Source organism: Eleutherodactylus coqui, chromosome 10 (genome assembly GCF_035609145.1).
Source record: "Eleutherodactylus coqui strain aEleCoq1 chromosome 10, aEleCoq1.hap1, whole genome shotgun sequence".
Classification (NCBI taxonomy): domain Eukaryota; kingdom Metazoa; phylum Chordata; class Amphibia; order Anura; family Eleutherodactylidae; genus Eleutherodactylus; species Eleutherodactylus coqui.
This window is the reverse complement of record NC_089846.1, coordinates 679,592-696,470: the sequence shown is the minus strand read 5'-3', so window position 1 is coordinate 696,470 and position 16,879 is coordinate 679,592. Positions and strand designations below refer to the sequence as shown.

The 16,879-nt window shown below is 59.3% G+C and overlaps 1 protein-coding gene across 1 annotated transcript in view; it reads right to left on the bottom strand.

The window, feature by feature from the left end:
• The window catches only part of WAS (WASP actin nucleation promoting factor), a 43,779-nt gene extending 27,481 nt beyond the window's left edge, over positions 1-16,298 (bottom strand). Inside the window, exons 1-2 of the mRNA XM_066579935.1 lie at positions 16,137-16,298; positions 4,548-4,682 (exon numbers count right to left, since the gene is read on the bottom strand). Of these exons, the coding sequence (XP_066436032.1) occupies positions 4,548-4,682; positions 16,137-16,250 (249 nt within the window). The 5' untranslated portion in view covers positions 16,251-16,298. The remainder of the gene's footprint in view (positions 1-4,547; positions 4,683-16,136) is intronic.
• Between the last annotated feature and the right edge of the window lie 581 nt (positions 16,299-16,879).

Sequence of the window (16,879 nt, the reverse complement as noted above, 5' to 3'; positions counted from 1 at the left end):
GCTGAGCCCTGGCAGGAGCGTCAGCAGAATCCAGTGCACATCACATGACCGGACCAAGGCTGAGCCTAAGCAGGAGAGTCAGCTGATCTTCGCGCACACCGCCTGACCGGACCGAGGCTGAGCACCAGCAGGAGCGTCAGCTGGCCAAAGCGCACACCGCCCTACTGGGCCGAGGCTGAGCCTCAGCAGAAGTGTCAGCTGACCTCAACGCACATCGCATGACCGGACCGAGGCTGAGCCCCAGCAGGAGTGTCAGCTAACCTCAGCGCTGATCGCCTGACCGGACTGAGACTGAGCCCCAGCAGTAGCGTCAGCTGACCTCAGCGTACATCACATGACCGGGCCGAGGCCTCTGTCCCAGCAGGAGCGTCAGCTGACCTCAGCGCACATGACATGACTGGACCGAGGCTGAGCCCTGGCAGAAGAGTCAGCTGACCTCAGCGCACATCACATGACCGGATCGAGGCTGAGCACTGGCAGGAGAGTCAGCTGGCCTCAGCGCACACCGCTTGACCGGACCGAGGCTGAGCCTCAGCAGGAGTGTCAGCTGACCAAGGCGCACACCGCCCTACTGGACCGAGGCTGAGCCTCAGCAGAAGTGTCAGCTGACCTCAGCGCACACTGCTTGACCAAACCGAGGCTGAGCCCTGGCAGGAGCGTCAGCAGAATCCAGTGCACATCACATGACCGGACCAAGGCTGAGCCTAAGCAGGAGAGTCAGCTGAGCTTCGCGCGCACCGCCTGACCGGACCGAGGTTGAGCCCCAGCAGGAGCGTCAGCTGGCCAAAGCGCACACCGCCCTACTGGACCGAGGCTGAGCCTCAGCAGAAGTGTCAGCTGACCTCAGCGCACATCGCATGACCAGACCGAGGCTGAGCCCCAGCAGGAGTGTCAGCTAACCTCAGCGCTGATCGCCTGACCGGACTGAGACTGAGCCCCAGCAGTAGCGTCAGCTGACCTCAGCGTACATCACATGACCGGGCCGAGGCCTCTGTCCCAGCAGGAGCGTCAGCTGACCTCAGCGCACATGACATGACTGGACCGAGGCTGAGCCCTGGCAGAAGAGTCAGCTAACCTCAGCGCACACCGCTTGACCAAACCGAGGCTGAACCCTGGCAGGAGCGTCAGCAGAATCCAGTGCACATCACATGACTGGACCAAGGCTGAGCCTAAGCAGGAGAGTCAGTTGACCTCAGCGCACATCACATGACCGGATCGAGGCTGACCCCAAGCAGGAGCGTCAGCTGACCACAATACACATCACATGACCGGATCGTGGCTGAGCCCCAGCAGTAGTGTCAACTGAATCTAGCGCACATCACATGACCGGACTAAGGCAGAGCCCCGGCAAGAGACTCAGCTGTCCTCAGCACGCCCTGCCTGACCAGACCGAGGCTGAGCCCCGGCAGGAGCGTCTGCTGAGCGCACATCACATGACCAGATCGTGGCTGAGCCCCAGCTGGAGCGTCAGCTGGCCTCAGCATGCACCACCTGACCGAACCCTGGCTGAGCCCAAGCAGGAGCGTCAGCTGACCTCAGCACGCACCACCTGCCAGACCAAGGCTGAGCCCCGGCAGGAGCGTCAGCTGAGCGCAGCATACATCACATGACCGGATCGAGGCTGAGCCCTAGCAGGAGCGTCAGATGACCTCAGGGCACATCACATGACCGGACGGACCAAGGCTGAGTGGCAGCAAGAGCATCAGCTGGACCCAGTGCACATCACATGACCGGACCAAGGCAAAGCCCCGGCAGGAGTGTCACCTGAGCGCAGCAAACATCACATGACTGGATCGAGGCTGAGCCCCGGCAGGAGAGTAAGCTGACCTCAGCACCCACCGCTTGACCGGACCAAGGCTGAGACCCGGCAGGAGCGTCAGATGATCTCAGGGCACATCACATGACCGGACGGACCAAGGCTGAGTGGCAGCAGGAGCATCAGCGGGACCCAGTGCACATCACATGACCGGACCAAGGCAAAGCCCTGGCAGGAGTGTCACCTGAGCGCAGCAAACATCACATGACTGGATCGAGGCTGAGCCCCGGCAGGAGAGTAAGCTGACCTCAGCACCCACCGCTAGACCGGACCAAGGCTGAGCCCCGGCAGGAGCGTCAGCTGAGCTCAGCGCACACCACCTGACCGGACCGATGCTGAGCCCCAGCAGGAGCGTCAGCTGAGCTTAGCAAACACCGCCTGACCGGACCGAGGCTGAGCCCCGGCAGGAGCATCAGCTGAGCACAGCACACATCACACGACCGGATCGATGCTTAGCCCCAGCAGGAGCGTCAGCTGAGTGCAGCGAACATTACATGACTGGATCGAGGCTGAGCCCCAGCAGAAGAGTAAGCTGAACTCAGCACACACTGCTTGACCGGACCAAGGCTGAGCCCCGGCAGGAGCGTCAGCTGACCTCAGCATGCACCACCTGACCGAATCACGGCTGAGCCCAAGCAGGAGCGTCAGCTGACCTCAGCACGCACAGCCTGACCAGACCAAGGCTGAGCCCCGGCAGGAGCGTCAGCTGAGCGCAGCGAACATCACATGACTGGACCGAGGCTGAGCCCCGGCAGGATCTCAGCGCACACTGCCAGGAGAGTAAGCTGACTTCAGCATGCACCGCTTGACTAGACCAAGGCTGAGCCCCGGCAGGAGCGTCAGCTGAGCAAAGCGCATACCGCCTGACCGGACCGAGGCTGAGCCCCAGTAGGAGTGTCAGCTGACCTCAGCACACATCACATGACCAGACAGAGGCTGAGCCCCAGCAGGAGTGTCAGTTGACCTCAGCACACATCACATGACTGGACCGAGGCTGAGCCCCGGCAGGACCTCAGCGCACACTGCCTTCTCCACTGACTACATCCTGCGCTCTCTTCCTCTGCCTCTTCTTAGCTCCTCCCTAACCCCTTAAACACCAATCACATCACACACAGCAGGTTAGGAAGACACACCGATTCCATCAAGGTTGAGGACATCAAACACAGATGAACGAACAGACCACAAGTGCTGGAGGGACCCGCAGGCTGTATACACTACGTCTGTCCTGCGGGTAGATGCGTGACCGTGGAGCACAATGGGCTCTATGTTGCGGATATCCGCGGTAAAATAAAACCTGCTGTGTTCTGTTTACTGCGAATAAATTACGTAATTCCGACCCGCTAATGTGAGCCGAATTGTGTAATCCAATGCGTGTGATTGGTCCGAGTATTACTGCAGGTCAGACGCATGCGGAATCCACAACTCCTATCCGCTTGTGCTAAGGTAGATTGTTACTTTTTATCACATGACCGGGGACCGCATACTGCGCCATTACCCCTTGTGACATCTCCAGGCTCTCGGCTCTCTACCTTCAGTAGCCGGGAGCCAGGAGATGTCAAATATTCTGGGCCTCCCAGGCTTCTGTGCGTGACGACATGCGTCAGACGCGTGTGCGCAGAAGGCAGCGTCAGGTCCTTTCCGGACCAGAACGCCGCGGGACATCACAGAGGATGGGGGTGAGTACTCTCAGCTCCTCTTGTGGATCGGATCCGCGAGGGGAGCTGAAACTTTAACTTTTTGTTTACTCTCATGCAGTCACTGTTATCCATTGGATAACCCAGCCACCATGACCGCCCCAGGGTGTCGGCTACCTCTGTCGATTAAAGCCCAGCCGGCCAGGACGTAAGACACTATGCGGTGGTCACTGAGGGGTTAACATATATGGGTATTTGCTGTCTACTGCATATTTTACAATACACAGAACGCCCTCACAGTTAACTCTTTAGATGCCACGGTCAAAGCTGATCATGCATCCAACCAGTCAGCTGGAGGGCATTCGGCGAGTAGGGGGGTGCCGAAGAGCTGGCATGGCGGTCCAGAGCTAATGGAGGCCCCCAGAGAGGCCTGTCAAACCCCGCCCCAACATCAAAAATCATTACATACTGCAATACCGAAGTATTCCAATACAGAGTAGAAGTGCTGAAATGATGGCAGCATCCCTGCGGGCGTCACAAACGGGGAAAGCCAAGGCTAAATAAAGCTTCTCTTAACAATAAAAAATATTAAAGGTTAAAAAAGCACCGAATAAAAAAGTCAAACAATTAGAAAACGGCAACATTTGGTGTCATCGTGTCCATAGAAGCCCGAACCATGAGGATGTCGCCAAACGTCTCCCGCACGGGGATGAAAAGGATGTCGCGCCCCAAAATAGTAGTAATGAAAACTACAGTTCACCCCGCAAAATCCGAGCCCGGCGAACAAATCAAACGTTGCGGATCCCAGAATGCGGCGGCGGAAAGACGAGTCAGAAATAATTGTACTGCTTAAAAATATAAAATGACTGTAAACAAATCCAATAATGGCGCCGAGCGCAGACGCCGCGCTCCCTGCATTGGACCACCAGAAATGGCGCAGCAGAATCTTTTTTTTATTTCTTCAAACAAAGTATTTCCTCAGATTAAATGGACCTGTTAGCAAATACGACTCGTCCCACGAAAGGCTCCCATCCTGCAGGCTGTCAGGTGTAGGAGGTAACGTGAGAGGCGCTTACGTCGTCATTCGCAATACGTACCGTGACGTCATAGAGCCGGATGAAGTAGGAACGTTTCGGGTTGTCTTTCACCAGACACACAACGCCACAACTCTGCTTCATCCAGCGGTCGCCGCCCGGCGCCAGGAACAACTGGACCACCGTTGTCGCCAAAGCCTGGAGGACGGAGAGAAGGGATACAAGTCAGTCGTTGGAGGTGCGAACACAGAGCATACGAGGTGATCATGTGAGGCGAGGTGATCCCGTGAGGCGAGGTGATCACGTGACGAGGTGATCCCGTGAGGAGGTGATCACGTGAGGCGAGGTGATCACGTGACGAGGTGATCACGTGAGGCGAGGTGATCATGTGACGAGGTGATCCCGTGAGGCGAGGTGATCCCGTGAGGCGAGGTGATCACGTGACGAGGTGATCCCGTGAGGCGAGGTGATCCCGTGAGACGAGGTGATCCCGTGAGGCGAGGTGATCCCGTGAGGCGAGGTGATCACGTGACGAGGTGATCCCGTGAGGCGAGGTGATCCCGTGAGACGAGGTGATCATGTGAGGAGGTGATCACGTGAGGCGAGGTGATCACGTGACGAGGTGATCACGTGAGGCGAGGTGATCACGTGAGGCGAGGTGATCATGTGACGAGGTGATCACGTGAGGCGAGGTGATCACGTGACGAGGTGATCACGTGAGGCGAGGTGATCACGTGAGGCGTACGCAGCGGTTGGCCGTTGGTCTACTTACAGCAGCGATCCTCGTTTTGGGGTGACATCACACATTTATTCCTGTGGAAGGCAAAATGGCGTCGCACTCACCTGTCACACGTGATGCAACCTCACCAGTAACGTGCGCCTGAAGGCGGACAGCGGAGAAAGGCGCTTTTTTCACAAAACACCTAAAGAAAAATTACGTTTGCAAGCGCCATATTGTGCTCAGCCGTTTCAATACCGCCACCCCATGAAATGACCTCCAGTGGCGGCTGTGATTGCGCCCTCCAGTGGCGGGGGCCGCACCTCTCCATGCTCTGCAAGGGGAAGCTTTATTTCATCTACGTGGAGAGTTGGCTTTCGGCCCCAGACGGCCCTCGTGGCGGATTCCCATTAGTGGCCTTCCACCAATAAGGTAGCAGAGGTGATGAACATTGGCTTAGTTGGGGTCCGACCGCTGCAGACTCCATGATTGTTAGAAGAGGGAACCCCAGTTTCCTTAAAGGGGATGTCGAGGGTTAGAAGAACATGGCAGGTTCCTGATGCACATCTCTTTATTACTGGATGTTGTGCATGTTGCAAAGCGCTGTTGGCGCTATATAATACAGCGCCACAGTGGGTTGTGTCTGGTACTGCAGCTCAGCTCCCATGCAATACCGGATACAACCCCGTGGACAAAGGGGGCGCTGTGTTTGGAAGAAAGCAGCCACCGGGGGGGGGGGGGGGGGGGCGCCATAACGTGCACAACAAGGGGGGGGGCGCCATAACGTGCACCACAAGGGGGGGGGCGCCATAACATGCACCACAAAGAGGGAACGCTATAACGTGCACCACAAGGAGGGGGCGCCATAACATGCACCACAAAGAGGGAACGCTATAACGTGCACCACAAGGAGGGGGCGTCATAACGTGCACTACAAGGAGGGGGCGCCATAACGTGCACCACAAGGAGGGGGCGTCATAATGTGCACCACAAGCAGGGGGCGACATAACGTGCACCACAAGGAGGGAGCGCCATAACGTGCACCACAAGAAGGGGGCGCCATAACGTGCACCACAAGGAGGGGGAGCACCATAACGTGTACCACAAGGAGGGGGCGCCATAACGTGCACCACAAGCAAGGGGCGCCATAACGTGCACCACAAGGAGGGGGAGCCATAACGTGCACCACAAGGAGGGGGCGCCATAACGTGCACCACAAGGAGGGGGCGCCATAATGTACACCACAAGAAGGGGGCGCTATAACGTGCACCACAAGGAAGGGGAGCCATAACGTGCACCACAAGGAGGGGGAGCCATAATGTGCACCACAAGGAGGGGGCGCCATAACGCGCACCACAAGTAGGGGGCGCCATAACGCGCACCACAAGGAGGGGGCGCCATAACGTGCACCACAAGGAGGGGGCGCCATAACGTGCACCACAAGGAGGGGGCGCCATAAAGTGCACCACAAGGAGGGGGCGCCATAACACACCACATGGAAGGGGCGCCATAACGTGTACCACAAGGAGGGGGCGCCATAACGTGCACCACAAGAAGGGGGCGCCATAACGCACCACAAGGAGTGGGCGCCATAACGTGCACCACAAGGAGGAGGCGTCATAACGTGCACCACAAGGAGGGGGCGCCATAACGTACACCACAAGGAGGGGGCGCCATAACGTGTACCACAAGGAGGAGGCGTCATAATGTGCACCACAAGAAGGGGGCGCCATAACGCACCACAAGGAGGGGGCGCCATAACGTGCACTACAAGGAGGGGGCGCCATAATGTGCACCACAAGAAGGGGGCGCCATAATGTGCACCACAAGGAGGGGGCGCCATAATGTGCACCACAAGAAGGGGGCGCCATAACGTGCACCACAAGAAGGGGGCGCCATAATGTGCACCACAAGGAGGGGGCGCCATAATGTGCACCACAAGAAGGGGGCGCCATAACGTGCACTACAAGGAGGGGGCGCCATAATGTGCACCACAAGGAGGGGGGGGCCATAACGTGTACCACAAGGAGGGAGCGCCATAACATGCACCACAAGGAGGGGGCGCTATAATGCGCACCACAAGTAGGGGGAGCCATAACGTTCACCACAAGGAGGGGGCGCCATAACGTGCACCACAAGGAGGGGGCGCCATAACGTGCACCACAAGCAGGGGGCGCCATAACGTGCACCACAAGGAGGGAGCGCCATAACGTGCACCACAAGGAGGGGGCGCCATAACGTGCACCACAAGGAGGGGGCGCCATAACGTGCACTACAAGGAGGGGGCGCCATAATGTGCACCACAAGAAGGGGGCGCCATAATGTGCACCACAAGGAGGGGGCGCCATAATGTGCACCACAAGGAGGGGGCGCCATAACGTGCACCACAAGAAGGGGGTGCCATAACGTGCACCACAAGGAGGGGGCGCCATAATGTGCACCACAAGGAGGGGGCGCCATAATGTGCACCACAAGGAGGGGGCGCCATAACGTGCACCACAAGAAGGGGGTGCCATAACGTGCACCACAAGGAGGGGGCGCCATAATGTGCACCACAAGGAGGGGGCGCCATAATGTGCACCACAAGGAGGGGGTGCCATAACGTGCACCACAAGGAGGGGGCGCCATAACGTGCACCACAAGAAGGGGGCGCCATAACGTGCACCACAAGGAGGGGGAGCACCATAACGTGTACCACAAGGAGGGGGCGCCATAACGTGCACCACAAGCAGGGGGCGCCATAACGTGCACCACAAGGAGGGGGAGCCATAACGTGCACCACAAGGAGGGGGCGCCATAATGTACACCACAAGAAGGGGGCGCTATAACGTGCACCACAAGGAAGGGGAGCCATAACGTGCACCACAAGGAGGGGGAGCCATAATGTGCACCACAAGGAGGGGGCGCCATAACGCGCACCACAAGTAGGGGGCGCCATAACGCGCACCACAAGGAGGGGGCGCCATAACGTGCACCACAAGGAGGGGGCGCCATAACGTGCACCACAAGGAGGGGGCGCCATAAAGTGCACCACAAGGAGGGGGCGCCATAACACACCACATGGAAGGGGCGCCATAACGTGTACCACAAGGAGGGGGCGCCATAACGTGCACCACAAGAAGGGGGCGCCATAACGCACCACAAGGAGTGGGCGCCATAACGTGCACCACAAGGAGGAGGCGTCATAACGTGCACCACAAGGAGGGGGCGCCATAACGTACACCACAAGGAGGGGGCGCCATAACGTGTACCACAAGGAGGAGGCGTCATAATGTGCACCACAAGAAGGGGGCGCCATAACGCACCACAAGGAGGTAGCGCCATAACGTGCACCACAAGGAGGGGGCGCCATAACGTGCACCGCAAGGAGGAGGCGCCATAACGTGCACCACAAGGAGGGGGCGCCATAATGTGAACCACAAGGAGGGGGCGCCATAATGTGTACCAGAAGAAGGCGGCGCCATAACGCACCACAAGGAGGGGGCGCCATAACGCACCGCAAGGAGGGGGCGCCATAATGTGCACCACAAGGAGGGGGCGCCATAATGTGCACCACAAGGAGCGGGCGCCATAACGTGTACCAGAAGAAGGCGGCGCCATAACGTGCACCACAAGGAGGGGGCGCCATAATGTGCACCACATGGAGGGGGCGCCATAACGTGCACTACAAGGAGGGGGCGCCATAACGTGCACTACAAGGAGGGGGCGCCATAACGTGCACCACAAGCAGGGGGCGCCATAACGCACCACAAGGAGTGGGCGCCATAACGTGCACCACAAGGAGGGGGCGCCATAACGTGCACCACAAGGAGGGGGCGCCATAACGTACACCACAAGGAGGGGGCGCCATAACGTGCACCACAAGGAGGGGGCACCATAACGTGCACCACAAGTAGGGGGCGCCATAACGCACCACAAGGAGTGGGCGCCATAACGTGCACCACAAGGAGGGGGCGCCATAATGTGCACCACAAGGAGGGGGCGCCATAACGTGCACCACAAGGAGGGGGCGCCATAACGTACACCACAAGGAGGGGGCGCCATAACGTGCACCACAAGGAGGGGGCGCCATAATGTGCACCACAAGGAGGGGGCGCCATAACGCGCACCACAAGGAGGCGGCGCCATAACGTGCACCACAAGGAGGGGGCGCCATAACGTGCACCAGAAGGAGGGGGCGCCATAACGTGTACCACAAGGAGGGGGCGCCGTAATGTGCACCACAAGGAGGGGGCGCCATAACTTGCACCACAAGAAGGGGGTGCTATAACGTGCACCACAAGGAGGGGGAGCCGTAATGTGCACCACAAGGAGGGGGCGCCATAACGTGCACCACAAGGAGGGGGCGCCATAACGTGCACCACAAGGAGGGGGCGCCATAATGTGCACCACAAGGAGGGGGCGCCATAACGTGCACCACAAGGAGGGGGAGCCATAATGTGCACCACAAGGAGGGGGCGCCGTAATGTGCACCACAAGGAGGGGGCACCATAACGTGCACCACAAGGAGGGGGCGCCATAATGTGCACCACAAGGAGCGGGCGCCATAACGTGTACCAGAAGAAGGCGGCGCCATAACGTGCACCACAAGGAGGGGGCGCCATAATGTGCACCACATGGAGGGGGCGCCATAACGTGCACTACAAGGAGGGGGCGCCATAACGTGCACTACAAGGAGGGGGCGCCATAACGTGCACTACAAGGAGGGGGCGCCATAACGTGCACCACAAGTAGGGGGCGCCATAACGCACCACAAGGAGTGGGCGCCATAACGTGCACCACAAGGAGGGGGCGCCATAACGTGCACCACAAGGAGGGGGCGCCATAACGTACACCACAAGGAGGGGGCGCCATAACGTGCACCACAAGGAGGGGGCACCATAACGTGCACCACAAGTAGGGGGCGCCATAACGCACCACAAGGAGTGGGCGCCATAACGTGCACCACAAGGAGGGGGCGCCATAATGTGCACCACAAGGAGGGGGCGCCATAACGTGCACCACAAGGAGGGGGCGCCATAACGTACACCACAAGGAGGGGGCGCCATAACGTGCACCACAAGGAGGGGGCGCCATAATGTGCACCACAAGGAGGGGGAGCGATAACGTGCACCACAAGGAGGGGGCGCCATAACGTGCACCAGAAGGAGGGGGCGCCATAACGTGCACCACAAGGAGGGGGTGCCATAACGTGCACCAGAAGGAGGGGGCGCCATAACGTACACCACAAGGAGGGGGCGCCATAACTTGCACCACAAGAAGGGGGTGCTATAACGTGCACCACAAGGAGGGGGAGCCGTAATGTGCACCACAAGGAGGGGGCGCCATAACGTGCACCACAAGGAGGGGGCGCCATAACGTGCACCACAAGGAGGGGGCGCCGTAATGTGCACCACAAGGAGGGGGCGCCATAACTTGCACCACAAGAAGGGGGTGCCATAACGTGCACCACAAGGAGGGGGCGCCATAATGTGCACCACGTGGAGGGGGCGCCATAACGTGCAACACAAGGAGGGAGTGTCATAACGTGCAACACAAGGAGGGGGCGCCATAACGTGCAACACAAGGAGGGGGCGCCATAACGTGCACCACAAGGAGGGGGCGCCATAATGCGCACCACAAGGAGGGGGCGCCATAACGTGCACCATAAGGAGGGGGCGCCATAACGTGCACCACAAGTAGGGGGCGCCATAACGCACCACAAGGAGTGGGCGCCATAACGTGCACCACAAGGAGGGGGCGCCATAACGTGCACCACAAGGAGGGGGCGCCATAACGTACACCACAAGGAGGGGGCGCCATAACGTGCACCACAAGGAGGGGGCACCATAACGTGCACCACAAGTAGGGGGCGCCATAACGCACCACAAGGAGTGGGCGCCATAACGTGCACCACAAGGAGGGGGCGCCATAACGTGCACCACAAGGAGGGGGCGCCATAACGTACACCACAAGGAGGGGGCGCCATAACGTGCACCACAAGGAGGGGGCGCCATAATGTGCACCACAAGGAGGGGGAGCGATAACGTGCACCACAAGGAGGGGGCGCCATAACGTGCACCAGAAGGAGGGGGCGCCATAACGTGCACCACAAGGAGGGGGTGCCATAACGTGCACCAGAAGGAGGGGGCGCCATAACGTACACCACAAGGAGGGGGCGCCATAACTTGCACCACAAGAAGGGGGTGCTATAACGTGCACCACAAGGAGGGGGAGCCGTAATGTGCACCACAAGGAGGGGGCGCCATAACGTGCACCACAAGGAGGGGGCGCCATAACGTGCACCACAAGGAGGGGGCGCCGTAATGTGCACCACAAGGAGGGGGCGCCATAACTTGCACCACAAGAAGGGGGTGCCATAACGTGCACCACAAGGAGGGGGCGCCATAATGTGCACCACGTGGAGGGGGCGCCATAACGTGCAACACAAGGAGGGAGTGTCATAACGTGCAACACAAGGAGGGGGCGCCATAACGTGCAACACAAGGAGGGGGCGCCATAACGTGCACCACAAGGAGGGGGCGCCATAATGCGCACCACAAGGAGGGGGCGCCATAACGTGCACCATAAGGAGGGGGCGCCATAACGTGCACCACAAGGAGGGGGCGTCATAACGTGCACCACAAGGAGGGGGCGCCATAACGTGCACCACAAGAAGGGGGTGCCATAACGTGCACCACAAGGAGGGGGCGCCATAATGTGCACCACGTGGAGGGGGCGCCATAACGTGCAACACAAGGAGGGGGCGCCATAACGTGCAACACAAGGAGGGAGTGTCATAACGTGCAACACAAGGAGGGGGCGCCATAACGTGCAACACAAGGAGGGGGCGCCATAACGTGCACCACAAGGAGGGGGCGCCATAACGTGCACCACAAGGAGGGGGCGCCATAATGTGCACCACAAGGAGGGGGCGCCATAACGTGCACCACAAGGAGGGGGTGCCATAACGTGCACCACAAGGAGGGGGCGCCATAACGTGCACCACAAGGAGGGGGCGCCATAACGTGCACCACAAGGAGGGGGCGCCATAACGTGCAACACAAGGAGGGGGCGCCATAACGTACACCACAAGAAGGGGGCGCTATAACGTGCACCACAAGGAGGGGGCGCCATAACTTGCACCACAAGAAGGGGGCGCCATAACGTACACCACAAGAAGGGGGCGCTATAACGTGCACCACAAGGAGGGGGCGTCATAACGTGCACCACAAGAAGGGGGCGCCATAACGTGCACCACAAGGAGGGGGTGCCATAACGTGCACCACAAGGAGGGGGCGCCATAACGTACACCACAAGGAGGGGGAGCCATAATGTGCACCACAAGGAGGGGGCGCCATAATGTGCACCACAAGGAGGGGGCGCCATAATGTGCACCACAAGAAGGGGGCGCCATAACGTGCACCACAAGGAGGGGGCGCCATAACGCACCACAAGGAGGGGGCGCCATAACGTGCACCACAAGAAGGGGGCGCCATAATGTGCACCACAAGGAGGGAGCACCATAACGTGCACCACAAGAAGGGGGCGCCATAACGTGCACCACAAGGAGGGGGCGCCATAACGCACCACAAGGAGAAGGCGCAATAACGTGCACCACAAGGAGGGGGCGTCATAACGTGCACCACAAGAAGGGGGCGCCATAACGTGCACCACAAGGAGGGGGCGCCATAACGTACACCACAAGGAGGGGGCGCCATAACGTGCACCACAAGAAGGGGGCGCCATAACGTGCACCACAAGGAGGGGGCGCCATAACGTGCACCACAAGGAGGGGGCGCCATAACGTGCACCACAAGGAGGGGGCGCCAAAACGCACCACAAGGAGAAGGCGCAATAACGTGCACCACAAGGAGGGGGCGCCATAACGTGCAACACAAGGAGGGGGCGCCATAACGTGCACCACAAGGAGGGGGCGCCATAACGTGTACCACAAGGAGGGGGCGCTCTTTTCTTTATTAGCCACTAAGAATCTAATTTTGTTCGTCGGCTATGGCACATTTTCCGCAGATGGGCGGGGCTAAATTCCCCGCCGCAGGACTTTCCTGTTTGTCCGAGAGAAGAGCTGGCGCATGTTTTACGCCCCATACCGCGCTGTCCCGGAGAAGACCCAACGTTCACACCCCGTCCCAGGGAAGTCCCGGCGCTGCTTAACACCCTGTACCGCACCGTCCCGTAGAAGACCCGGCGTTGCATCACACCCCGTACTGCGCCGTCCCAGAGAAGACCCGGCGCTGCTTCATGCCCCATACCGCACCGTCCCGGAGAATACCCAGCGCTGCTTAACACCCCGCACCGTCCCGTAGAAGACCCGGCGTTGCATCACACCCCGTACTGCGCCGTCCCAGAGAAGACCCGGCGCTGCTTCACACCGCATACCGCGCTGTCTGAGAGAAGACCCAGTGCTGCATCACACCCTGCAGCGCCCCCGTCCCAGAGCAGACCCGGCGTTGCTTCACACACCGTATCGCTCACCACACCTGTCCCAGAGAAGACCCGACGCTGCTTCACACCCTGTACCGCGCACTGCACCCATCCGGGTGAAGGCTCGGGGCTACTTTACACCCTGTACGGCACCCGTCCTGGAGAAGACCCGGCGCTGCTTCACATTCTGTACCACCCACCGCACCCATACCCGGAGAAGATCGGACGCTGCTTCACACCCCATACTGCGTCCATCCTGGAGAAGACCCGGCACTGCTTCACACCCCGTACCGCGCTGTCCGAGAGAAGAACCGGCGCTGCATCACACCCCGTAGCGCCCCCGTCCCAGAGAAGACCTGGCTCTACTTTACACCCTGTACGGCACCCGTCTTGGAGAAGATCCAACGCTGCTTACACCCGGTATTGTCCACCACACCTGTCCCAGAGAAGACCCACCACTGCTTCACACCCTGTACCGCGCACCGCACCCGTCTGGGAGAAGACCCGGCGATACTTCACACCCTTTACCGCCCACGGCACCCATACCCGGTATAGACCCGGGGCTGCTTCCCACCCCGTACTGCACCCATCCTGGAGAAGACCCGGAGCTGCTTCACATCCCGTATCGCGCTATCCGAGAGAAGAATCGGCGCTGCGTCACACCGCGCACCGCACCCTTCCGGGAGAAGACCCGGCGCTACTTTACACCCCGTACGGCACCCGTCTTGGAGAAGATCCAACGCTGCTTACACCCTGTACCGCGCACCACACGCATCCTGGAGAAGACCCGGCGCTGCTTCACACCCTGTACCACCCACCGCACCCATACCCGATATAGACCTGGCGCTGCTTCACACCCCATACTGCGCCCATCCTGGTGAAGACCCGGCACTGCTTCACACTCCGCATCGCGCTATCCGAGACAAGAATCGGCGCTGCGTCACACCGCGCACCGCACCCTTCCGGGAGAAGACCCGGCGCTACTTTACACCCCGTACGGCACCCGTCTTGGAGAAGATCCAACACTGCTTACACCCTGTACCGCACACCACACGCATCCCGGAGAAGACCCGGCGCTGCTTCACACCCTGTACCACCCACGGCACCCATACCCGATATAGACCGGGTGCTGCTTCCCACCCCGTACTGCACCAATCCCGCAGAGGACCCAAAGCTGCTTCACATCCCGTACCGCACCTGTCCCAGTGAAGACCCAGCGCTGCTTCACACCCTGTACCGCGCACCGCACCCATACCCGGTATAGACCTTGCGCTGCTTCACACCCCATACTGTGCCCATCCTGGAGAAGACCCGGCACTGCTTCACACCCCGTACCGCCCCCGTCCCGGAGAAGAACCGGCGCTGCTTCACACCCCATACTGTGCCCATCCTGGAGAAGACCCGGCACTGCTTCACACCCCGTACCGCCCCCGTCCTGGAGAAGAACCGGCGCTGCTTCACACCCCATACTGTGCCCATCCTGGAGAAGACCCGGCACTGCTTCACACCCCGTAGCGCCCCCGTCCAGGAGAAGACCCGGCGCTGCTTCACACCCTGTACCATGCACCGCACCCATACCCGGTATAGAGCCGGCGCTGCTTCCCACCCCGTACTGCACCCATCCTGGAGAGGACCCGGCACTGCTTCACACCCGGTTCGCCCACCACACCTGTCCCAGAGAAGGCCCGACGCTGCTTCACACCCTGTACCGCCCACGGCACCCATACCCGGTATAGAGCCGGCGCTGCTTCCCACCCCGTACTGCACCCATCCTGGAGAGGACCCGGAGCTGCTTCATATCCGGTAATCTTGTCTGAGGGTTATGTCCCAGACGTCCAGCTGCCTCCATGATCGCACACTTAACCTGCTAGTTAATGGGAGGCTAACTTTACCGTCCTTCTTGCTTGGTGACTCAGTAGCGCAGCATCATGGGGGGTGGGCAATAGGGTCGTGGGGTAAGACCACTAATAGCCAGCTAGTACCGCAGCAGCGCCGCACCGCCGTGTTGGTTGCCTTTCTGCATGAATCTTCAGCACAGCTTCCCACAATCCGTGTTTGTTAGAAAGGTCCTGTGACAATGAGTTAATCCAAAGTGACGCCTTCTGGGACCGCCAGCGGGGGTCTTTGGGGGAACCTGGCGGTAAGTGTTTAATTTCCCTACAGCGCCCCTAAAGGAGAAACGCAGCATTACACAGTGTGCTCTCCTATCAATGGGTTTTCTGTGTAATGCAGGATAGGAGGGAAGAGACGCTCATAGTATCCGCTCTGCGGCCATGAAGACGCTAAGCGGAGGATGCCTCTATAGGATAAAGGCTTGGAGCTCCTGTATGTGCCAGGGCCGCGCCCAGCGCCTCCACGTAATGCCAGGGCCGCGCCCAGTGCCTCTACGTAATGCCAGGGCCCAGCACACTTGTGGCCAGAATTACTTGAGCTGCATTTCCTGTTTCACAGCATTTCGTCGCTTGCTGCTCCCTGTGAGCCCCACGCCCGCCCGCCACCACATGGCTCACCGTGCACTTCCTTCCCAGTAGCTGGAACAGCTTCTGATTCTCCTGGGCCTTGAGGAGGACAGAAGGGGCATTCTCTTGGGTGCGAGCCGTGGCTTTAGATGCCCCTCTGCTCATTGTAGAGACCTGGCCGTCGTCGTGAACAGGAACTTTAAAAAAGGGAACTTCCGCAATATATCAGTATGAGCAAACGGAAGGATATGCAGTCTGATGAGGGGCGGGACGGATAAAGATGCCACTGGGGAAGACGCTGCATGCCCCCATAGCAGGTTCGGTGCGGCGCTAACTGAGCCCTGGATGGCGGGGTGGATGCTGCCTTCACTGTGAGGATTCTGAATCCCTATAATATATCCTTCATTATTATATAAACTCCGTCTGGCAATTTTCTGGATTTCCAGGAACTTTAATTTAAATGCTAATATCTGGAACGGGAATTTTTTGAAATCCAGAAAAATGACATTCTGAAGTGGAACGATGCTCCATAGATGATCACCAGGTTGTCAGACTTTAGGAGCAGCACTGTGGGGGATTGAGGTACTCCTGGGGCACCCCAATAAATATATATGGGGCACCAACTCAGAGTGCCACGAGTGCCTCCCAGGAATTGGCATTATCACCCCTCAGGGATCATCCATAGACCCTAATACTCCTCTGCTGGAGCGCCTGCATTATCACCCCTCAGGGATCATCCATAGACCGTAATACTCCTCTGCTGGAGCGCCTGCATTATCACCCCTCAGGGATCA